Source organism: Melozone crissalis, unplaced genomic scaffold (genome assembly GCF_028551555.1).
Source record: "Melozone crissalis strain CALT ecotype California unplaced genomic scaffold, PUWL_Pcris_2 ptg000006l_1, whole genome shotgun sequence".
In the NCBI taxonomy this organism is placed as follows: domain Eukaryota; kingdom Metazoa; phylum Chordata; class Aves; order Passeriformes; family Passerellidae; genus Melozone; species Melozone crissalis.
Window position 1 is genome coordinate 22,121,754 of NW_026535784.1, and position 23,886 is coordinate 22,145,639.

Here is a 23,886-nt window from a genome sequence, read left to right on the forward strand (position 1 = left end):
CGCCGCGCGTGCGCAGGAACGGCGCACCGGGGAGGTGATCCCCGCTCCGCGCGCGCCCCTCACCGCGCCTGCGCAGGGGGGCGGTGGAGGGCTGCGTGCGCTGCGCAGGCGCGGTGGGGCGCGTGCCTCCCTGACCTCGCCTCACCTCGCCTCACCTCACCCCGAGCCGCGGGAAATGGCGGCGGCGCCGAGCCGCGGGGCCGCCGGGCGGGCAGCCGGGCTGCGAGCGGGACAGCGGGCACCGGGCTGCAGGCGCCCGCCGAGCCCGCCGAAGGGGCTCCGCTGAAAGGAGACCTTTCCCCGCCGGCACGGTGAACCCGGCACATAACGCGGTCGCACGCTCGTTCCCAAAGCGGAACAAGCGACATCCCGGCTCCTCTCTGGGAAATTCAGGGGTTCAACGAACCCGTCCCAGCGGAGTTCCGTGGTTTCTTCTTTGCTGTCCATAAACGGGTGAAATTCCCAAAGCGGCAGAGAGCAGACCTGTTTGCCTCAGCCCTTTTGTATGTACGAGGCTTGTCATACCGTTCGATTAATATGCGGCGACTATTTAAACATAATCCTGTCATGCCTGCAGCAGAGCATTGCGGCGAACCGTTTTCTGTAAAATAAAACGCTCAGAATTGTGTATTGTAAGTAATATTGTGTAAGTAATTCCAACTTTTTCTCTCAGCTGAAAGGGTTTTATTTTTCAGTTGATACCTGAATAGCAATGTATTTAAAAGTATCTATAGAAGTTGAATTCGTGTTTGCGTCTAGAACAAAATAAAGAACTTGACTGCAAATTGTCATTGATTTCCTTTCTGGATTACTTTTCAGGTAGTTCATTTGATTCACAACTGTGACCTAAGTCTTAGATACTGAAAAGGTACTGTAGGGTCAGGAGCTTCTTTACCAGTTACCTCCCAAAGGGCTAATCATGAGCTTTTCCACTGAAAGAATTCTGAAAAGCATTAGTAAAAATATTTATTTTTGTTACTTATTTATAATACTCCAATTCCAGCTTTTAGTTGAGGAAAATGTAACATAAGGAAAGTGAATAATATTATCTCTTTTGATGAAATGTAGTAGAGCTAATAGGGTATAGCAAGCATAGAACGTCCAGGAGAAAATGTGGGACTGTTTTCCAAAAAAACCCTAGTTATCAGAACGCAAATATGGCAAAGAAACCAGGAGGCTACAAATAACTTCTATCAAATTTGCCAGAAGATTTTTAGTAACCAGTGATAATTCTTCAGAAAAAGTAGGGATGCTGCACTATCTCACACCTTGCATGAACAAGACCATACCACCTACTTACTGCAATGTTGCAGTGACAAATTATTCTTTGACAAGATCAGAACAGGCAACACAGCTGTGCAGAGGATACACATTGGGATTTTCTGCCAAAGCTGTGGCCTAAGTGAGGTCATTTTTTTTAATGCTACTTCTCTTTTGGCAGTATTTTGTAGGATCCTGAAGGAACAGGCCAGCTTAGAGATGATGGTTTTATGAGACTATTCTTCTAGAAATAGTGTTGCTCTGTTCTTGCCATCAGAGTGACTTTGCTGTGCAATGATAGTTCCGATTCACTCACACGGGCTATGTGAGTGCCAGCACAGCTTTTAAACAATGCCAGATTGGGAGCAGCAGATTTCTTGTGAATTGGTGAATGGTGGGACTGCATTGAGCTGGAAATGCAGAAATTTCCAATGCACTTCCATTAACTATAGCCATGTTTCCTAGAGAAATGCCATTGCCATCCTGCACAATGTATTTCAGAGCCACAGAACAACCACATGTTTAGTGTGTTCCTTTTTGATCCACGCTGGCCTGTTCAAAAGAAGGTCTGTTTGAGGAAACTGGCATTGAAACTAAATTTCACATCACTCCAGAATACCAAAATGAGTGGATGTGGACTTGAAAGCCTGTCACAATCCACATAATCCTTGCAGAGCAAGGTTGGCTAATATTCCTGGAGCCTTTTCTTCCACACAGCATAACTGACTCCACACCAGATATACCTGGTTTTAACCTGCAGATTAGCTCGGATTTTATTGCTGCTTTGTCACATCTGATGGCTTTAATTACAACGGTGTGGTCACTTTGCTTGGACAAAGACAAGGGTACCAGAGGGGAGGTTTGGCTCTTTCCCTGTCGCTCCCACTGTCACACCCTGTGCGTGTGTCCCTGGCAGCAGCCACAGGCGTGGGAGGGAGGCTCAGGCTCGCTGCTGAGAGGAAGCAATGCTGCTTTTACAGCAGCCGGCTTTGATACTTGAAGGGACTCTGCAGTCGTGTCTAAAGTCCCTGATGACCTATTTACATTTAAAACTACCAGCTAGCGTTCTAGTTTGAAGTGGCAGATAACGGCAGATAAGGCATTGTCTCTGAAATGCAGGTACTAGTTATCTCTGAATCTGGAAAAGAAAAGCTTCCCGCAGTGGTATCTGCCAGTAGGTGTCCACCAGTAGGCTTACCAAAGGAGTAGAAAACCGTGTTTGAACTAACTTGTGTCAGAACACATGATCTTAGTTAATTTTTTTTTCAGGCAATACATGTTTTTATCTCAATAAAATATCTTACCGTGGAATTGCAAAATACCCGTGTTTAGGCAATATCCTCACCACAGAATTACACAAAATCTATACGAATTCTTGTCCTTTTTTTCAGATCTTTTTTCCCTTCAAAAATAATCAAATGCCTTTTCAACCTTTAAAAAGTGGCCTTTAGATCAAAAAGTGGCCTTTAGATTCAAATGATGAATTTTTCATAATGTGAATTATTTAGAAACGTTCCTAGTGCTTTCTGTTTTCAGATATCTTCCCACAAGTTTAGCTATCCCAATGAACCTGCTTGTATTTCACCAGTTTATATACAAGTATTGTGGGTAAACACCTGTCCTTGGAATTCTGAATGCAGCAGTTTACAATGGCTTTGAGAAACTTGCCTTCTGGAAACTTTCAGGCCAGCAAGTTGAGGTGATCATTAACCAGTAAACACACTGGGGTACTAGAAAAGAATAAGGAAATATAATGACACTTCTAGCATAAATTATTTCTAAAATAACTGAAGTTATTAAAGCATTTGAAGAACACAAGTACCTTTTCCTATAGTCTGCTTCTGCTTTAATATGTTATAAGAATTGCAGGACAAATTTTATTTAGCTTCTTCCTAGATCATTGTGATTTAAAGAGCTGTTGAATTAAAAAATACGTGGCAGTACAGTAAACAGAATATGTTAGTAAAGTTACCAGACACTTCAAGCACTGTGCCTCAGTTTCATTCCTCACTAAGTTTTTAAAACTGATCTTGTCCATTGTAGAGTTTAAATGATGGTTTTGAATCTGTAACATGCATTTTACTTTATTTAAACTAGATTTTAATTTAACACTAAATACTTCTCCACTCCTTAAGTAACATCAGGGAAACTTTTGTATATTTTTATTTTTACCATGCCTTACTATGTTCATTATTTTCATAGTTACGATTTAAAATACAATCTATATAAACCCCAAAAACCAACCAATGGAGGAAGAAACACAGACACAGAAAACACCAAAATGAACAGAATTTCTCTTGTTCCCTTGCAGCCTTTTGAGCAATTAGGATCTTTTGTATCTGACTGAAGTTAAATCAGCTGATGTGGCCTGTGGACCCTGGAGGTCAAAGGCAGGTGAGCCAGTTTTGTTAGTAGTGATGAGAGATTTTGAGGATACTCATACTCATTCCTAAGGGATTACAAGTTTCCTAAGGTCCTTATCTATGCAATGGTAAAATGCAGAATTGGTTCTCCATTATACAAATCAAATGAAAGTCAAGAAAGGCTACTCTTTTCTCTCTTCAGATCTTGAAATTTAAATTACTGTAATTCTAACAATTTCATTTGGTTGTCCTATTCCTTTTGCTTCTGGAAAAAAATGTTTGATTCCTGACAATTGAGAATAAACTCCCTCCCAAAAAAACCTGAAAAGAAGGAAAAGAGGAAACTTGTCTGAATCTAAAAAATTATTAAACATTCTGTACTAGTTCTCAGTGCTTTTCAAAAACATCTAATAGAACTGCTAACATACACAGAACTAATCATGGGAGTCCTTTGCCATTTCTGCTGCATCCTGTCACAACTTCTGCTACCATTAGAGAATTTACTGGGCAGTCGATAAACTAACAAGATTTCCTCAGTTTGCATAACTGAGACTTTTCCTGAGAGGCTTTTGATTTGTTCAAGTCAAAGGGGAAATAAAGGTAGAATAATCCTGTTAGACCACTCCTGCTGAGAAAAGAACCTGCAAACAGTGGACACCACTTTCTTAGTGAAACCCAGAGATCTCAGTAAGGTTGCACACATGGTGATAAGCATGCACAGCAAAATAAGTCTTTCATGTGTTTGAACAAAAGTGAACAATTAACTCTCACAAAGTGAATTAACAAATTGAGTAAGTCAGATGCTCTATGATTCCATTGCTTCCAAAAAATTGCTATCTCATTAGTCTCTTATATTTAATTTTTCTAGATTTTTTTTAATTGCCAGTTCAATTCTTTGTATTGAAGTATTCTACATCTTATGCAAGAATGTTTGACCAATTAAGATTAATTATAACCTAAACATCCTCTGGAGCATTTGTAAGCTTCTTTTGCATAGTGCTTTCCACAACTTTCTCTTAGCTTCACATACTTTTGCCTCCTCTGAAGACATTTCCATTCCTGCAAGTGTTGCTGCCTAATTAGAAAATAAAAATAATAACAAGCATCTTTGGAACGTTTTAAATGCATTTTAAAAGAATATCTAGTGCATCTCAATTACTTAAATTATTTGAGTAACTCTTGAGCTGGTAGTCTTAAAATTTTAGAGCTAGAAAGGTGTCTATGCCAATCTTCATTCAATAATATAACATTAAAATTAATTTTCCTAATTTGTCAATATTAGATTTGGGGAAACTTGAGTAACAAACAAATTGTTCAAGCATTTATAATTTGAGATGAAGCAAGAAAAAATTAGAGCAGGTACTAAATATTTATGTGATTCTGAATATGAGATTAGTTTAAGGAGGAATTACAGTACTTATACTAGTATTTACCAGACAGTTTTAAAATAATTAATGAGAACTGAAATATAAAATCAGTAGATGGCAGTCTTCGTCTATAAAAATACTTGCAAGGTAGAAAAGGAAAATGTTTTACTGAAACTTGATGAACTAAAAGCAGCTATTAATTAACTGAAAGCCACTGTGGAATTGCTTTTCACAAAAAGAAAATTAAAAAAAATAATAAATGTACAATGCTATTATACTCTAGCAACAGTACATCATAGTTTTGGTTCACAATTTCCACATATTTATGTGAATTATTTTCTTTTTCTGAGAGTACATTACTAGATACACTGTGTTAGTCCTGTAATTATTTTAGTCATTTCAACAATTCCACAGCAGTAAGTACAGGTAGAATCTAGATAGAGAAAATGTTTTGATCACATTAACTTCTTTATGTTGTGTAAACTGCATGCCTCATTTTTCTTAGTTACAATATGATGCTGGGCAGAACTCAGCAGAGTAACTTGTAAATTATGTACAAAAATATACATGTGAATGTCTGGTAAAGCAACAATTGCTGAAGTCGATACAAGGTGCCAAAGTTTTCTGAACCCAAATTCACAAGCACATTGACTCTCTATGGCACTGTAAGTAAAATGATTGGTGTAGTCCTATTAAATAGTTGAATAAGGTTGATTGTGCCCCAGTTGTGCCTAAGAACAGTGTGCTGTGTATCACAGGTTTCCAGAATTGTAGCCTGGCTGGGCTTGGAGGAGAGGTCACCTGATTCAACCATCCAGCTCAAGTAGCATCAACCTTGGGCAGGCTGTCCAGAGCCATCTCCAGACAGCTTCTGAACATCACCAAGGGAGAAGACTGTGCAACATTTCAGTTGTTCTCCCTCACAGTAAAAAAGTGTTCTCTGGTATTCTGAAGGAACCTCCAGCATTTCAGTTTGTGCCCATGTCCTCTGGTCCTGTCATGGGGCACCACTGGAAACACCTTGGCTCTGTTTGCTTTATACCCTCCATTTATAGACTTGATTTGGTCTCCCCTGAGCTTTCCTTCAATGTAAACTTCAAATGAACATTTTCCTGAGGTAAGAAATAGAAAAGTCATTGAAATCTACTTTGAATAAGAGGCAAACCAAACACAATAGCTGTTTATTAGGGATCCATTGCTGGCTTTTAAAACCACATGAGTTTATTGTCTGGAGCATCTCTCTTATAAGGAAAGGCTGAGGGAATGGGCCTGTTCAGCCTCAAGAAGAGAAAACTGAGAGGGGACCTGTTGACAGGACCTCATCAAAGTCTGTAAGTATTTGCAGGGAGAGTGTCAGAGGATGGAGCCAAGCCAAATTCTTGTCAGGGGTGCCAAGCAATAGCAAAAGATACAATGGGCAGAAACTGATGCACAGGAATATGAGGAAGAACTTCTTTACTCTGTGGCTGCCCAGAGAGGTTGTGGAGTCTCCCTCACTGAAGATAGTCAAGAACTGGCTGGATGCAATCCTGTGCCATGTGCTCTGGAATGACCCTGCTGGAGCAGGGGTGTTGGACCTGTGACCCACTGTTTTCTCACCCAGCCTGACCCGTTCTGTGATGCTGTGGTTCTGCAGCTACCACCACTACTGTATAAAAATTTTTAATGTATATTATAGTGAAACTATAGTAATTATTATAGTTATTCATAATAAATTGCATTTTTATTACAGTAAAACCATATTGTACTGGAAATGAGTGCTATGCTAGAAGAAGAAATGTATTCTGCTCATAATAGTCAAATTAATTACTTAATCAATTAAAAATTCTGAACAGTTTGATTCCAGCACTAAAATACATTTTTCTTCTTTAATGGCATGCCATCCTCATATAGGTGGCAAGTACCCCATATGCAAAACATTATCTATCACAAAACTGGAGCCACAAGATATTGCTTTTCCTATTTTTCTTGTGCACAAGAGAGAAAAGAGATACCCACAACCAATTGTCCATTCTTTCTGGCTTGAAATGCACAGAAAACTCTATCCAAAACAGGACAGAGAAAATGGGATTCAGAACTTCTTTATCTGAAGATTTATCGTCATTGCACAAAGTCTGAAGACTAGCAGAAAGTGTCTTTAGTGTTCAGAGTCATCGTTGGTGTGGCAGAGTGCGAGTACCCTTTAGTCAGGCAGAAAGGGAATGAGCCCTACTCGTGTAACTGGGACAAATGTTGAGACTGTAACACTTCAAATACAGCACACCTCCAAACACACCATGGCCCAGTGCATCTTCAGCTCAAGTGAGGATGTGTAACAGTGCTTTCCACTGTGGCCTGTTCAACAGTGTCTTTTAAATATCTAGCTTTCAGAGGAAATAGTTTTGCCCTAAGAGAACATCAAAGCCAAATATGGTGTAAAATGTTTCTCTGTGCCACTGGCAATCAGGCGGTAGGACAGCAATGTGGGTTCTATCTGATGTCAAAAGAGTAGAAAGTAGAAAAAGGCAGTTGTGTGAGTCAGCAGACATTGCTATTCAAAAGATTCTGAGGGTTTTTTTAGGAGCATGTACAGTAGTGACATGTGCACTGCTAATCTGGATGGATATCTCTCACCACACCTGTACATATCAGTAGCTTTCCTATCAGTCTCATTAAAGCCAGCTTCAGCTTCCTTTAATTCTTCAAGATTCATTCATTCATATGGTTTCACTAGAAACACAAAAAACCCAAACCAACCAACCAAACAAAAGAAGTCCACCTTTTGTTCTCCAGAGTCACCAAACATTTTAAATGCATGAAAAGTAATAAGCAGATGTAATGTAGAACTAATGAAAGAAAAATATGTATTTATTTCAGAAATTAGTTAAATTTGTCATAACTCTTGGTAAGAGAGGGGGAAAAAAATGACTTTATTTAGTTATAACTATACAGGAAAATACAGAAATACAGGGGTGGATTGCTACTAATAATTCAGAATGGTAATCTTCCTTACACTGACTGGCTTCTTTATGAAATTCTGTAAGTTAATTATCTGTACATGTTAGATGTCATACCACTTGTCACTATCTGCATTGAATGTTTAATTCAGGATCTTTTTCAAAATAACTAAGTGAAAATCATTAAAATTAAACGATGAATATTGAACAAATTTTGCTATAGGAAGTGTTAATTATTAAAGTGCAGAGCAAAAACAAGTAGGCAAGAAGAGGAAAAGGTCTTCTCAATTTGGCTTCCTCTGAGGCCATAATTTTTCCAACTACCTTTTGAAGTTTTATTGCTCATCCGAAAGTGCAGGAGCAGGAGCAATAATGCTGAGGCCAATTCAAACCATGACCAGCCGATACAATGTTAAAAATTTTGGCCCACTTCTAAACCGAGTCACAGAAGCACAGAATGGTTTGGGTTGGAAGGGACTTAAAGATCATCTCCTTGTGAGTGATTAGTTACTTTCAATATAATTACAACCTCAACAACATAATTTAACACAATTTTGGTGTGAAAATAAACTCGGAGAGAAGAGCTGGGAAGATTGTAAGGGTAACTTGTGCTTCTGAGTAGAGTTTCTTTCAGTCTCCATCAAAAGCACTTGAGTTTTCAAGTGAAGTGTGACCCCATTTGCAATTAAGTCTTCTTCCAAACGAGAACCATCGTGCATCTGTGTTCTTAATAGCTAAAAAAGAATGCCATTATATTTTAGTTGAATTTAAGTCACAATATTTCTTCAAAACGTGCAACTTGTTCAGGTTCCTTTTATCAAGGGAAAAGGAATTCTCTTTTTTTTTTTTTTCAGATGGTGAAACACACAAATCACAACATATTCTGGAAAAAACACAGGAGTCTTGATTGGAAACATTCTCATTAAAACAACTGAGTGGCTGAGGGCCTTTATGTAGAAGGGAAAATTTGCTTAACAGGGTTTTAGAGGCAATGTCTGTTGTGTGCAAACAGTGACTCTTTTACAGTTGAATTACATGTGGTTGTAAACATCATAACACTAGGAAACAAATACTTTTAATATGCTTTTAATATAATCAAGATAGTAAAGACCTTCTTAACAGATTATGGCTTAAGAATATTTACATTCGAGTGATTTCTAATTGTACATTAATAATGAATAATTATTGTAAGGAAAACAGTATGTCCATGTACTCAGCATTCCTGCAGTTTTAGTTCTAAGTCAGGAATCTATAATCCTGAAAAATAAGATAGAGCATTAGCTGTTGATATAACTCTAAGTTGATATAACACTTAAAAATGATGGCAGAATACATTAGAAAATACATAGTATTGATCTACATTTTTACATCTCTCCAGATAGTTGCAGGCATTGAAATTAAATCCTGAAGTTTGCACTCAGTTTCAGTGTGAGTGTTTTATCTTTATAAGATTAGGGAGTTACCTTCAGGATGTCAGTTTACTTCTCACTTTACTTACTACATTCTTTTGACAGGTAGTTGACTCAGTTCCTTCTTAGGAAGGAACTTGTCATCATCAGTACTTTCCAAATTGTTTACAAATGTGGGATATTTTCCATTTCTTGCTGCCTGAAACACCTCTGTGCTCTCTGTTCTGGGAACTGAATACCTACAGCTTATATTCACTTCCCCTGAAGATAAATGTAATTAACTCATGTAAGTGTATTTAACATCTGGGAAAAGTTTGTGGGTGGAAATCTAAGCCAATTACAAAGTTAAAGGCTTTCTGAGACAACTTCTCAACAAAAAACTTGTGGTCGATTTGGATAAAAATGAACTAATTTACATGTAGATCATGATCAAAAGCATTAAATAAATACCTCCTTAGCGAAAACCCACCGATCTCCTTCCATTACGTGGCTGAAAGACAAATATTTAATAAGTTATATATTCGGTAAAACTGAGAGAATTAAGTAACAAAACCCCTAACAACTTGGTGTGTATAGAAATTAGTGAATTTCTCAGCAGTGTCATTGTGATTATTGTCAAAGATAGACCTAAGATAAGTTATTGTTTAATCTGTATCTACCTCTGGAGGGTAGTTATACACTAAAATTTACTGCAAATCAATTGAAGAATGAATTTTCTATCTTGTATGAGTTTATAAGGGGGAGAAAACTGTAAGAAGTCACTTCAAGAGATTGTTAATCCTTATTCTTTTTGCATTTTCTTAAAATGTGCTTTCTGACAGTTGGAATTATTGCACTATATGTGCTTGTTGCTATCAACAAACAAATACATGTCACTCTCAATGATTTTCTTTTTAGACTGTATTCTTTGATATAGGCAAGGACTTTTTCTCTTTTTACTGTACTGTTTTTCAGAAATATTTTGCACTAGTGAGGGACTTGATACAACTTTTATTAAATCTGATAAAAATTTTTTCCTGGGCTTAATATGGATTTGCCTTTTACTCTGGAAGCATGAATGCACCAATGTTAATATTACCCATAAATTTGGCCTGTCATAACAACTCTAAGAATCCAAGCCTGATACATAAGAAATATAACTATACAAATCTCTGGTCTTTTCATTTGAATTATAGAATAATTTAGTTTGCAAAAAGGCCTTTAGGATCATTGAGTACAACCCTAGCCACATTTTTATTTAAAGCCATCAGCCACTTTCTTATTTAAGCAGAAATGCCAGAAAGTCTTATTGCAACCTTCTCAATTTTGCTAAAGTGAAGTAAAAAGGCTCTGTGGTGTAAAAGATGAACACAGTAGATTCAGTCTCATGAGAATTTCTGCATCTAGTTTCTTACCTTACTGGTCAAAACAGAAGGAAAATGGCAAGGTCAGACCTAGCATAGCGTGTAAGGGTGGAATCATATTTATATCATTTATATCATTTATATTATTTATATCATGTGCAAACATACCCTGCTGAACAATGCTTTACAAAGATTTTCCAAGATGCCATATTTTCTAGAACTTTCTCTGGCAAATAGAGACGAAATAACCAATGACTTCTTAAGGCACAGAATGGTCTCATGTATACACAAACCTAGGAATATGATTTTTTAAAAATTCCCACAATGCCTTTATTTCAATACAAGGAAATATCAGGAGCAGACCCGGAGATGTCCTGTAGGGTGGAGTGATCTAACTGAAGAAAGTATCCTTTATCACAGTAATTCTTTCTGTAATTCAGTTATTTCTCTACTTTTTTTTTTTACCTCTCACCACAAAACAAAAAGAAAAAAAATTAAACAAACCATACCCTGTAGAAGAAGTAGCCTCTGCTTTGAATCACTCCAGGTCCTTGAAGTTCTTCCTGAAGAAAAAAGTATTTTAAATTACATCTACAGCTGTAAATTAATACATAATGAGAGGCTGTTTATGTATATATATAAAATATATTTCTTCAGTACTACATACGGTCTTACTCCCTAAATGCTTTATGTGCATTCCCCATGTCAGTAACACAAAGTTTATGTTGTCATGTAGAAATGGAAGAGAACATATGAATGGAATAAATTCCACCTGAAGTTTTAGATCAGCTCAGATTGCTTCTGAATGGCGCTAGAAATGAGGAACAGCCTTTGCCTCTGATTTTCCAGGGCTCACTACCCAGGCACAACAAGAGTGTGCTCATGACAGCAATCTCTACAGAGAGAGTTGCTTTCTGCATCTTGCAGGAGGACAAAAATACGAAGTTTAAATATCGGAAATGCAAAGTTTAAATACAAAGTTAAAATATCAAAAATGCTTGGGCTTCTCCCAGGAATGAGACCCCAGACTGTTCCCAAAGATGTGCCATAACCACCCCTCTCACATTAAGTCCCCAAGAGCAGTACTTGTGATAGTCTATCCTGTCCACGCTGCACACAGGGTGAAACAGCTGCCTAGTGATCCACATAGCAAGGAGGCTAACAAATGATGAAGACAATAGAAATTCTATTAAAATACAATAAGTAAAAAACATGAAGTGTCCGGTGGCTTTAATGAGACCTTCATGATTACAGAACACATAAGCTTAATCACAGTGTTTTATTTGCTTCTGTTGGCGTCAGAGAGAAGTGATGTGTCTGCCCTGCTGGTGGGGAGACAGTAAACTTGAGAAACAAAATAATTTTAGGGTTATGCTTACCAGAACATTAAAATGAAGATGGCTTTTATCTAGCAATGGGGATATTTCCCAACTAAAAACTGGGTTGCTGTGATCACTTGGTGAAGTGATCATAAGGTGAAGTGTCATAGAAAGGAATCACACCTGCTCTCTGCTAATGCTGTGAGAATTGTGTAAAACAGGATGACTCCCATCATTTCCAAACTACAGAAGTAGATTCAATCCAGAGAAGCTTTCAAAGGAAGTAGAGTTTAAACTACACATAATTTTTGAGTCTTATTTCTAATTCTGACTTCAATTCGTCGCATATAGCATTGTATTCAGTTTCTTACTGTACATAAAACATCTGTATAATTTTTATTTCTATTGTAATTCTAGCATTATCTGCATTTGAAACATCCATCTTGGATTTATAATCTGATCACTACTATAATTTTTTATATTTCAAAAGGGTAAAAATTTTTCTGTACATTGCCATTTGAGTCTTATGGTATTCATATGTAATATTTTCTACTTTTTCTATTCAATGTGTAAAAAAAAACGAAAACAGGAACAAAATAGGCAGCTGCTGCAAGATTAAGAAATTCATCCAGAACAGAAAGAGTAAAATTACTAGTGAGAAACTGTGATTTATGTTAATGTCATTTTTCTCTTACAACCAGACCCTTCTTAAAGATTACACGTTCTTGTTTGAGTTCATGTCAGAAGTTTGGTATTAGTAAACACCTGAAGCTAACAATCTGTCATTTTTGTAACACCTGCCTTCTAAACTTCTAAGGGTTTGGAGATGTCAAAAAAAAAAAAACCTGCCATAATAAATATGCAAGTTTATTTACAAACCTGCATGTATATATGTACACAGAAAAATATGTATCCATGAAGATGTATGAGTACTTAGAGTTTTATTTGAATGCCCGCCCTGTAGAAGGTCTTTTGCTCAGTCTCTTATATTGACTAGCCAAAATAATGCTTGAGTCTTCTTTCTTAGATCATATTCTATCAGGCAGGCTGTGGCTCAAGAGGAATCAAAGCCGTGATAAAATCTGGTGCTGTTTCAAATTGGGGAGAAAGAATGAATTTAATAGAGCATGTTTCCTCCATCACTCATCCACCTTTTCAATTCCTTATCTAGCCAGGAAGAGAGGTGGATGTGTTTATGTACAGCAGGTTCTGTTGTTCTTCCCAATATGAGGAAGAAGATAACAGCAAGATAACCCTTCCTGAAGCACATTCTGTGACATCAAAATTTGGGTAGACCAACCAAAATATAGAAGCAGAAAGGTCTACAAGGGCATTTTGGGAACAGATAATGAATCACAAAGTGTAAGAACATAAGCATGCAGAGTTTCAGTTTACATACGTCCAGTTTGTATCTCTTCAGTCTTCTCTCATTAAGCTGAGGAACGAGTTGCAGTAAAGGATGCAGGACAGATGACTGAGAGGACACGAACACACACACATGAGCAACAGTGGAATTTGGCCCTTATGATGCACAAAAAGTCTCTTTCTGCAGTATTGACTCATGGACCAAACATGCTCCAATAAAGGACTGAAGACTGAGAAACTGATTAATTGAAAAACTTATTTTTAAACATTTTGACTTGACAACAAACAGAAATCAACATTTATATTGACACTACACAGAGTGATGGAGGGAAAAGCTGTGTATCCTCACCTTTGCTAACTGAAAGTTAAGAACCATTTACAGACTCCTGGAATTATGCAAACTATGTTCAGTCTCTATGAGTGGTACTGAGAATATTGCCATACAGTATTCCTACTAACACTTCTGCAATTTTCTACTATAGAAGTTCGCAGCTTCAACCTCTGTTGTACTGAGAAGTTCATTTTACTTCAAAATAAATGGCAACAAAAAAAAAAATTATTTTTTGCTAAAGAACAGTGTACAGTAGAAATCCATTCTCAAGGGACATTTGTAACCATGGCACTGGTCAGTCTATCTAAGCTCTGATCATGAAATTCCTTGTGTTCAACAAGACTTTTAGCTTGCAGACAGCCTAATTATGCACAGTGGCATTGTGTGCAGTCTAAGTACTCACCCTGGAAAAACACAGCTATGTGGGATTTTGGAGAGAGGTCCACAGGAAAAATTAAAGTGTAAAAAACCTGTGTTCCATTAACCAATTTAAACCTTCCACTCATGTAAATGTAATTTTAAAAAAATGCATTTTTGCTACAATACTTCTTCGAAAAGTAATGCAATTAAGAGAATTATAATATATGAAGTAACCAGAGTTATCAACGTGCTGTTTTACTTAATAGGTAAAAAGAATTTGCTTATTTGTAGCCAATTTTGTGCTATCTGCCTAAGGTAAGCAATATAGGATCGTAATACCTAAAAAAAGTAGGAATCTGCTGTGATTGAAGTACTTAATGAACATCCCAGCTATCCACCTGGGCTCTGTCTTGCAGCCAGTGGAGAGAACTTATAAAGGTGAGAATGATGGATCTCACCTAAGTAAGTATCTCTGAGAATGGCTAGAAAATTGTCATTTGAACAGCTAAACCAAAAGTGAGAGAGCAGTGATCTCTGGGAGCAGCAGCAATGGTATTCAGGATGGTGCAGTGGAGTGCAGTAACCTTTTTAGAAGGAGCAGCAGCAGAAATAGCTCATTTCACTGTGCCTTAATTGCCATTAAAGCCTCCAAAGCTGCTGTAGCATGAAAGCATTGACACTAATATGAGCAATATCACTTTCTAGGAAACACACCACATGCTTCTGAAGAAATTTAAAGAACAAGGCAAAAATGGACATTGGCATGTAAGAATGATTGTTAAGAAACAAGAAAATATGAATACGTTTAACTCAAAATCCTGTGGTGCATAGATGCAGAGATAACAGATAACAGAGCATGTTTTGCATCTCAAAAGCAAGACTGGATCACATACTTGGCTTGTTGGTTTATGAGAATACTTTTAGAGCAACAATTCTTGGCCATGGTTTAAACTATGTTTTTCATTCAAAATATATTCCAAAGTCCAAGTGAGACTTAAATACTATTTTGGCTCTACATATTTATGACATGTGCAAATGACTTAATACAGTGTAATTAAAAATTAATAAAAATGCTTTCAAAAGTATCTAATAGTTATGGTCACGCTCTCAGGTTCTGTAAGTCCACATTGTATCACTGCATGTGCTATGTCCCAATACCCAAAAAAAGTATTTGTTCTCATTCTTAAAATTTGAAACTGCAAGATTAAGATTCAGTTGGGTTTCCATGAATGTTCGGGTGAGTTTGTTAGATTTTTTTTCCACAACTGTACAGTACTGATCATCCTCTCCCATATTACTAAAACCCCTTTTGTACTGTAAACGTGCAACTCCCAGTCCTGAGCTTGCTATACAGTTGGCAATATTCCTTTTGCTATACTGCAAAAAGGAATATTGCCTTGGTTTTGCATACAAGCACACATGTACTCACTCATAAGGAGGTGCTATGCCACTTACCATGATGTCTGAGTTGCCCGAGTCATGAGTCTTAGAATAATGAAATAAGAACTGTTCAAAAAAAATTAAAAGTGGGGTTTTACTACAAAGCAGGGCAAGAGTTTTAAGATTTTCTTGCCTTTTTTAGTGTGATTGTAGGACATATATAGACATCTTACCCTTTTAGTGTTGTCTTTCTCATCTAAACCCTGTGGGAATAATAGTTGGTAGAAAGGCTTTTATTCATTAAAATAAAAAGAACAATTGATAATTTTTATTAAATACATAATCTTTTCAGCACTGGGTTGAAATTTCCTTCTTCCTTGGCAGATGTATTTTATGCCTTTGCTTATCAATCTAACTAATCATTTCAAACTCTGTGGAGAGCATTGATTACTCTGCCCTAGAAGAGTTAGATGTGTTTAGCAGTTGTTCCCTTGTTCATCTCCTTTACTTAGGAGATTCACTCTCCTAAGTAAATTTCTTTGTCTGTTGAAAATTCATAGTTTTTCTAGTCTAGAGCAATAAAAACACCTAACACTTTGTACTCAACCTGGAGATAATTTTCCAAATATTGATGTATCCCTGTTGTCTTTACAAGGTGTTACATTCTGACACATGGCATTTCACAGTAAAAACTGATAGAAGTACTTCCAGTGCTGAATGACACTTTGCATTTTATGTCCTCAGAATTCATTGTAGAGAATGGCACAGTAAGAGATCAGGCTTCAAAAATGCTAAGCAGCCTTTTGTGTGTGTTACCTGTGGTTTCTGGAGAAATCCCATGATCAAAAAACAAAGTTCTTCCAGTGTACTGGATACCTGATGCAAAGAAAACAGGAACTCAGATATCACACTTCCAATTCTACTACATATAGCAAACAGTATCCAAATAGTAGAGTTACCTCTGTCTGACTCACCTGAGGCTGAGAATCTGTGGACAGGTAAGCAGAACATGCATCATCTATCTGTAAGAGTTCACACAGTTTTTTTAGGAAGTCAGAGTAATAAAAATGAGCGAAATATGCATATTTTCAGAAAAGTAAGTGCAGCTAATGGCATGGCAAGCTTGCCTACTGTAAGACATCCTTATAGGTCTATTCATTAAATACCTTGCATTCAATGGGGGAAAGGGCCTTAACCATATGAAAAAAAAAGAAAACAACAGCAACAACAAACTTATATTTGTATGATCTGAACAAACATACGTATCTGTGACTCTTATTCTGTACCCAGCACATACTCCTCCTAACTGCAAACTTCTCAGACTAAGTCATATTTTAAGTTATAATTGCAAGCATCTGGGGCATGAACTATGAACTTGAATCTCTTCTGCAATATCTTTGAATTATACAAAACTGTGAAGAAAATAACAGAACTAAGGCAAGGGATTCAAGGATCAATCCTCAAACACAACTCTTTCAATTGGATTACTGCATCCCTACAGGTGTATGACACACACATCCCTTGAGTGATTATGATACGTGCTGGCACATCTTATGCACACCACTCAATTTGTGCCAGAAGTTTCCTAACACTGTGTGAAGCACCATTACTGTTTGTCTACACCAGTCTTTTCAAATCTGTCTTCATTCCATGCTGTCATGGTCTTGGAAGTACCAAACAAGTGATTCCTGCCCATCCTCTCCCTAAGGTTCATAGCCTTGTATTAATTACATCCTCCTTCTGTCTCTTTTCCAAGATGAAAGAACTGATTAATTTTTACTGGAGTTATTAATAGAGAAGGAATAAGAAATGGAATAACAGGTATTTGAGTTCAGAGAAATAATATTACCAGCGCTGAAAGCTTGGAGTATTCTGTAAGGAAAAGTCTCCAGTACTGCAAATGAAGTTGCACAGTTTAATAATGATGGCAGAAAGCAACTTACAATTTTATTAAGTAACTTCAAAGTTGTATCCTAGTAATCTCAATCAGTATATGCTATTTTTTTCCATGTAATGTTTGTTAGTGTTAGACGAAAAAATATTTTTGCCACTCATGTTGTTCACAGGCTTTCAAAAATATAGTGGTTTTGGGGGTTTTTTTGATAAAGCAGGCAATGTAATTGTTCTTTCAAATTTTTTATAGAGAAAAAGCCCTAAGCAACATGCATTAGCAAAGAAAACATTAAAGTAAAAAGAAATTTAAAAAAGTAGTGCTTATCTGAGCACTTCAGAACAAGAGATGATTCATTTCTCCAGAGACAATCTATGAAAAAGCATTAGCAGATATAGTGGAAAAACTAATAGCTAACAGGATTCCCTTTTCAAATAGGTTTTGTTAGTAACACATCCAATCTGTTCTCTTTTTCCTTCATCTTACACGTGTTTGAATGTGTTAGTCCAGCTTCACTACTTTCAGAGTAAGAAAGTACAGAGGAAGAAGTCAGCAATGAATGAGATAAAATCAAGCTGAAGTAATTTTGGAAGCTTATGTTAAAGAAAGGGCTGCTTCTTCTTGGGGATTGTTTGTGCTTGGGTTTTATTTGTTTATTTACTTGACACAAAGAACTACCACAGTTCAGTAGCAGAACAAGCCAGAGACTGCTTTGCAATTGTTCAACACAACTGTATCTTTCAGCTAAAACCTTTGCAGGCAAAGCAAGGGCTGAAGAAAAGCCACCATTTCTGTTAATTCATTTTTTAAAATTTAATAGTTTCTATATTTTATGCTTCTTCTCCAAAATTTTCTCTCCTGTCTCAGAAATGTGGCCTGAGGGTAGAAGATTGCAAGTTGCTTGGGGTTGGTTAATTAACATAAAGAAACAAAAGGAAGTAAGAGACAAGTAATGAAACAAAATACTTAGTGACAAAGTTCTCAGATTTATAAACTCAGAGCCATTCCTGGAACATACTAGGTTTATTTAGAAGCAGGGTCTCTCCTGAATGATCCACTAGTAAAGTAGCAAAGAGGGAAGAATTATTACTTACTTTCACTTTATGAACCCCAGTGACCTAGTATGAGTGAGTAACTAGGTTGATTTAGGGTATATAAATATATATCTAATTCTCTTTCTTTAGACACTCTCCAGTCCAGCATAATTCTAGTTCTAATGGTAACTTTTATATTGCTTCTATTGCAAAACTTTACAATATCTAGTATCTTATGCATACTGTTTTCTTCATTGAAATCAACAGGACCTTCGTTTTGGTTTCCAGGCACCAGAGGGACAAATCTTAAAGCTGGCAAATCTTATCAAGACATGCAGAAATGTATAAAACAGCTTTTTAAATCCAGAATGTAAGTAACTAACTTTCAAAAACTCCTTATAGTTGTCAGGTTCTTGCTTCCCAAGAGACCATTTTTTCCCAGGTGAACGACATCACTAGGGCTCATTCAAGAGCCAGTCTAGAATAGGTTAGGTTTTGAGCCACTATGTCCAATATGAACTGTGGGAAGATGACAGCAAGCAGAATGTCTCCTGTAATGGTCTCAGTCAGAAGAAATTTACTCTCTGCATCTGCCCCTGTGATGAGTCACTTATTTTCCAATGTTATCAAAAGCTACTAAATTAAATGTCAACACAATAGTTGACAGTTGCAGCAACACCAGGGCATGCAAGTTGCAGGATAAACCCTCTCCACATGTCATGCCCTGCCACTCCATCTGTTCCCAAAGGGCAGGGAAGAGCCTGTGCTAACACATGCGTCACACTCCAGAGTCAAAACAAACGCTCATTTCAGAGATGAGGGCGGAAGTTATGATACCAATCAGCAGCCACATGTTAGAGGGGCTAATTGACACAGAACAATGTCCTTTGACTAGTAAATTGAGAGGCTAGGATAGGATTGAACAGCGTCCCAGCCTTGTGTGCTGAGCAGAGGATGCAAGAAGCAAGACTGGACGAGTTGAAACAATTCCCGAGTATCATGTACAGACTATAAATCTACCAGATGTGAGGAACACTGTGATGCTTCCAGGGACAGTGTCTGCCTGGTCATTGACAGTTCTCAAACATAGCTCTCCATTGAGACAAGACAATATCTTCTCAGAATGACATCTCAGCACTTAGTCCCAACATCCTCCTGAAGCAGCTGTTCAGATTACCTGGAAAATTAGATATTTCATCTCCTTGCTGATGCCAGGATAGGAGACATACAGGAAGACATTCTGGAAGAAAACACAGCTGAACTCTGTGCAAGAGAAACCCTGGATAGTGAGGTGGGACTGTAGCAAGGATGGGCACAGAAGAAATGGGAGAATACCACATGGCAGATGATGCTTACCTCTTTCAACAGCTGCAGATCCTCATCTGATTCGAGTGCTTGGGATGGCATTGGTGCACCTGGAAGCACAAACTGTGCTCAGCAATGCTGTACCTTAGCAAAGGTCATTTGTGTAAGTGTCCCAGGTCAGACATACCTAGCACATTTCCACCTCTGCAAAGGCTGAGAGCTGCTTGGTCCAAGGAAGTCTGTGACCCTGGGTGCTCTGTGCTTTGTCTGGTAGATTTTCCCTGCTCTCTTTCAGCAACACAGCAGGATGCTTTATCACAAGTTCACAGCAGATATGGACACTCACATGTCTGAACAATAAACAGTGTGGAAGTTACTCAGGTCTCACTGAGAGCTGCTCAGAAAATCACAGTCCAGTTCCTACCACCTCGAGTTTTCTGAGCTCTGCTCACCTCCAGTGTATGCACTGTGAGTTGAGGACTCTACTTCTTGCCTTCCTGCGTGCTACAGCTGCAGAACTGAACATGCACTACACATGTAATGTGTGATTGCATATAAATAGTGCCCGTGATATGAACATGTTGTTTTGACAAGGTGATAGACAGTACATCTGTAACTGGATTTGTTTCCTCTGTCTTGCATATGTGATGTGGAAAAGCTTGTCCCTCAGTAGATTAAATGTATTCTTAATTGCATAACGATGCAGTGAAGCTGTGCTTAACTTGGGGGCGCCCCTTTCTCTATCTCTACCCACCCAGGCTGCAGGCATGGAAGTCACTGTCCCAACATCCCTTCCAGCTCAATGTCCAGAATATCCCTCTTACCCCTTTGTTATTTTACCTGGCAGCGTATTTCTGATAGCAGTGCATTGTTAGAGTCTCTGTCAATAGCAGAAATGAGCATCCCCAAATTGTGAGTGTGTCAGACACCACGCAATGGTGTCAGTGAGGGGATGTGCTGTAACTCCCATGGGAGGGAAACTGGTGCTGCACCTCGAGACCTACATAGAATGTCCAGTGAGCAGGGAATAAATGCCATCATGTTAATTGTTTTACATTTGCTCCTAATAACAATAATCACAACAGTAGTTATTTCCAGGCATTAATGGAACGGGATGGATTTCAAAACCACATTTTTGTACTGGCACTGACTTAAGGTGACTAATTACTATGGATGCTTGCTTTGCATCCATAGAGGGGCTCTTAATTTCACACCATATAGAAGTGGGATTTAAAAAAAAAATGTTTGAATTGTTCACATTACAAGGAAACTGATTTCAAATTTTTTGTTTCATTTCAAAGAAAAATGCCAAATAAATTAAAGGTGCTACAGTTGTCTTGTGTTGTCTTCTGCTCTTAAATTATTGTATTCAAACTGGAGTGTTACCTGGGATTAGTATCCTAGTTAAAAGAGTGGAACAGGGCAACATTTCAAATTAGCACACCTTCCCCACCAAAGCATTGCCTGCCCATCTCTGAACACTGCTTCTGCCATTGGCTGGCTCCCAAGGCTTTTCAGGGAAACCTAAAGAAATTCATTTGCATGCATTAGTAAAACTTAGTGCAGCAAGCAGGAAAGCCTGAATATCATAACTTTCTCCTTTATTTTTGGTCTGTAGCATAAACTTCTGGACAGAGAAGATAAATTGTTTCCCTCACTTTCCTTTACCCTTCTCTACATATTCAGAAATGTTTCTTTCACGTGCAATCCCATCTGTTTTGTGCACCTGGGACTGTGTTCCTCCAAAGGCTGAGCAGTGTTCCTTCATCACCCCATCCAGAACAGGGCTGCAGTACCTACAGGACTTCATTCATTTCCACAACAGCATACACAGTGAAACGGTAAGGTTTTTTGTAATATACACCATAACCATAGGGGGAAGGGGAAAAAAAAGAAGGCAAGAGAGAGAAGAGAGAGAGAGAGGAGAGAGAGGAGAGAGAGGAGAGAGAGGAGAGAGAGAGGGGGAGAAAGAAAGAAGCATGTGCTATTGAAGAAAAGAGTACTACTTAAAGGGAACACGGAGGTGGAAATCATTCTACAAAATCAACACTGCCCACAGCACATTTGCTCTCCTATCCTTCAATTCTGCCCTCTTTAAGAAATGCAACTTCTTTCAAGGCAGTAGAATGCCAGATGCACAGCTTGGGACTCACATCTTACATCTTCTCTTCCCTCTACTGCATCCCTAAACAAGCTCCTGGCAATCATTTGTCAAAGAACAGTGATGAAATACTGTGTGCCACTGCCCTCCATTGCGCCCCACTTCCTTCTCTCCTCTCTTCCACATCCTCAGAACTTATTTTTAACATATTAAGTATGCTGCCATTAGATTTCTTTGGTTATTGATATTGAAAAAACAAAACAAAGAAGAAAACGACTCCTCACAACTAGAGCAAATCCCACAAATAAAATACAAACAAAATAGAAATGATCCTTGCACAGCATTTTGTAACGTTACTTTACAAGGTGTAAGCAGCTAATCTATCTGAGGTGGGAATATAAAGTCAAGAAGAGAGTCTGGTTTGTTAAACAGTCTGCTAGATGTTTCACAAGAGCCCCCTGCTACAAAAATAGCAACATTCAGGATTCCTCACCCGATAAATACTGCTACAGGTTGGAATGACTGCCAGAGGACACTAATCTGCCCTGCAATTTTGTGACACATGTTGTTTCACGTCTTTTCTTACCTTTTAAAATCAGAGTAAAAGACACTTAAAATGAAATCTCTTTTAACAAAAGCCTATTCCCCAAGTTGCTGGAGTGTTTTGCCAGGACAGAGTCATCCTGCCGGGATACGGGAGGAGCCCCCCAGACCCGGAGCCGCGCCCAGCCGTGCCCAGCCGTGCCCGCAAGGCACCCTGCGGGCACCCTGCTCGGCGACAGTGGGCAGGGATTGCGAGCGGGACCGGCCTCACCTTTGCAAGCAGAAATGGAGGAGGCGATGAGGACGAAGAGGAGGAGCAGCGGGGCCCCGGGCAGCCCCGCGCCGTCTCCCGCCCTCCTCGGGCCGCGCTCGGGGGTGCCCGCGGGGCGCTGCTGGTGGCACGGGTGTCCCATGTCCGCCGAGCTCCGCTCTGCCAGCCGCTCTGCTGGGCATGCCCTCGCTCGCTGCCTCAACTCTTTAAATCCCCGGCACGTGGGGCTCCGCAGCCCGGCCCGGGAGGGCAGCCCCGCTCCGCGGGTGACTCAGCCGCTCCGCCCCGGCGCGGGGGAGTCCCTGCTCGGCACGGAGGCGAGGCGCTGGCCAGGCTCCAGGCCCCTTGTTAAACCCCGTCCTTTACAAAACCCCCCATGTTTTAGTGCCCCGGAGCCCGGCAGCAGCAGCAGCGCTCCCTCGCTGCGCTGCCGCGGGTGCTCCGAGCGCTGGGACGGGGCCGACCGAGGAGCGGGGCTCGCGCACCGCCCCGGGGCTCGCACACTGTCCCACTCGCACACCGCCCCAGCCCCGGGGCTCGCACACTGTCCCACTCGCACACTGTCCCAGCTCCGGGACTCGCACACCGTCCCACTCGCACACCGTCCCACTCGCACACCGTCCTGGCCCCGGGGCTCGCACACTGTCCCACTCGCACACTGTCCCAGCTCCGGGACTCGCACACCGTCCCACTCGCACACCGTCCCACTCGCACACTGTCCCACTCGCACACTGTCCCAGCCCCGGGGCCCGCACACCGTCCCAACAGGAGTGCCGGGATGAGAGGCGTGATTCACAGCTGGGCAATCCGAGCCACTGGCTGATCTGCTCCCAGCCAGCCGAACGTGGGAGGAAACCTCGTCGAGCTGGCGTGTGGGAGAAGCCGTCGGTGGCTCTGGGGATGGACAGACGGACACCCCTCTGCCTCGGCACCCGCCGACTCTTCACTGAATTTTCTGAGGAGTCCCCGGCTGCAGAGGTGTGACCGCCTCCAGACTTTTCCTGTGCCTTAAATACACGCACTGTGCCACAACACGAAACCGAACTCAGAGACAGGGTAATGTTTAGCAATTAAAATCCTAATACTGTGCTTAGCAAGGTATTTTACTTATAACACAGCTACAGACCGCGGTCCCACTTGTCATTTTTGCCTGTAGATAATGAAAGCAACTACATTCTATGACAGTCAAAAGTACACAGACTGCAGATCTGTTCAGGCACTTGGGCAGTTTAGTCCAGCTGAAGCACAGCAAGGTCTGGCTTACCACAGTGGCTGCCCAAAGTCTGCCGTTCCTCCTGCTCTCAGATC

The 23,886-nt window shown here is 39.6% G+C and overlaps 1 protein-coding gene across 2 annotated transcripts; it reads right to left on the reverse strand.

The window, feature by feature from the left end:
* Window positions 1-8,996: 8,996 nt before the first annotated feature.
* NMU (neuromedin U) lies at window positions 8,997-22,832 on the reverse strand. Of its 2 annotated transcripts, XM_054296057.1 has the most exons (10): window positions 22,579-22,832; window positions 19,715-19,773; window positions 16,408-16,455; window positions 16,250-16,309; window positions 15,667-15,696; window positions 15,509-15,559; window positions 13,397-13,471; window positions 11,188-11,241; window positions 9,786-9,825; window positions 8,997-9,183 (listed from the first exon to the last, which is right to left on the reverse strand). In XM_054296057.1, the coding sequence occupies exons 1-9, from the start codon at window positions 22,718-22,720 to the stop codon at window positions 9,790-9,792; spliced, it is 555 nt and encodes a 184-aa protein (XP_054152032.1). In that variant the 5' UTR covers window positions 22,721-22,832; the 3' UTR covers window positions 8,997-9,183; window positions 9,786-9,789. The 2 variants fall into 2 exon arrangements, with proteins under 2 accessions (XP_054152032.1, XP_054152031.1); XM_054296056.1 differs by lacking the exon at window positions 13,397-13,471.
* Between the last annotated feature and the right edge of the window lie 1,054 nt (window positions 22,833-23,886).

Bases quoted from the DNA above. Each gene is read 5' to 3' on its own strand.
- NMU (XM_054296057.1), bottom strand. From the start codon at position 22,720: ATGGGACACCCGTGCCACCAGCAGCGCCCCGCGGGCACCCCCGAGCGC. The intron at 13,472-15,508 runs GTAAGTGGCATA...GTGTCCTCTCAG, and splicing joins CGGGCAACTCAGACATCATG to TCATCTGTCCTGCATCCTTT. The intron at 11,242-13,396 runs GTATGTAAACTG...TTTTTTCTTCAG, and splicing joins TGAAGAGATACAAACTGGAC to GAAGAACTTCAAGGACCTGG.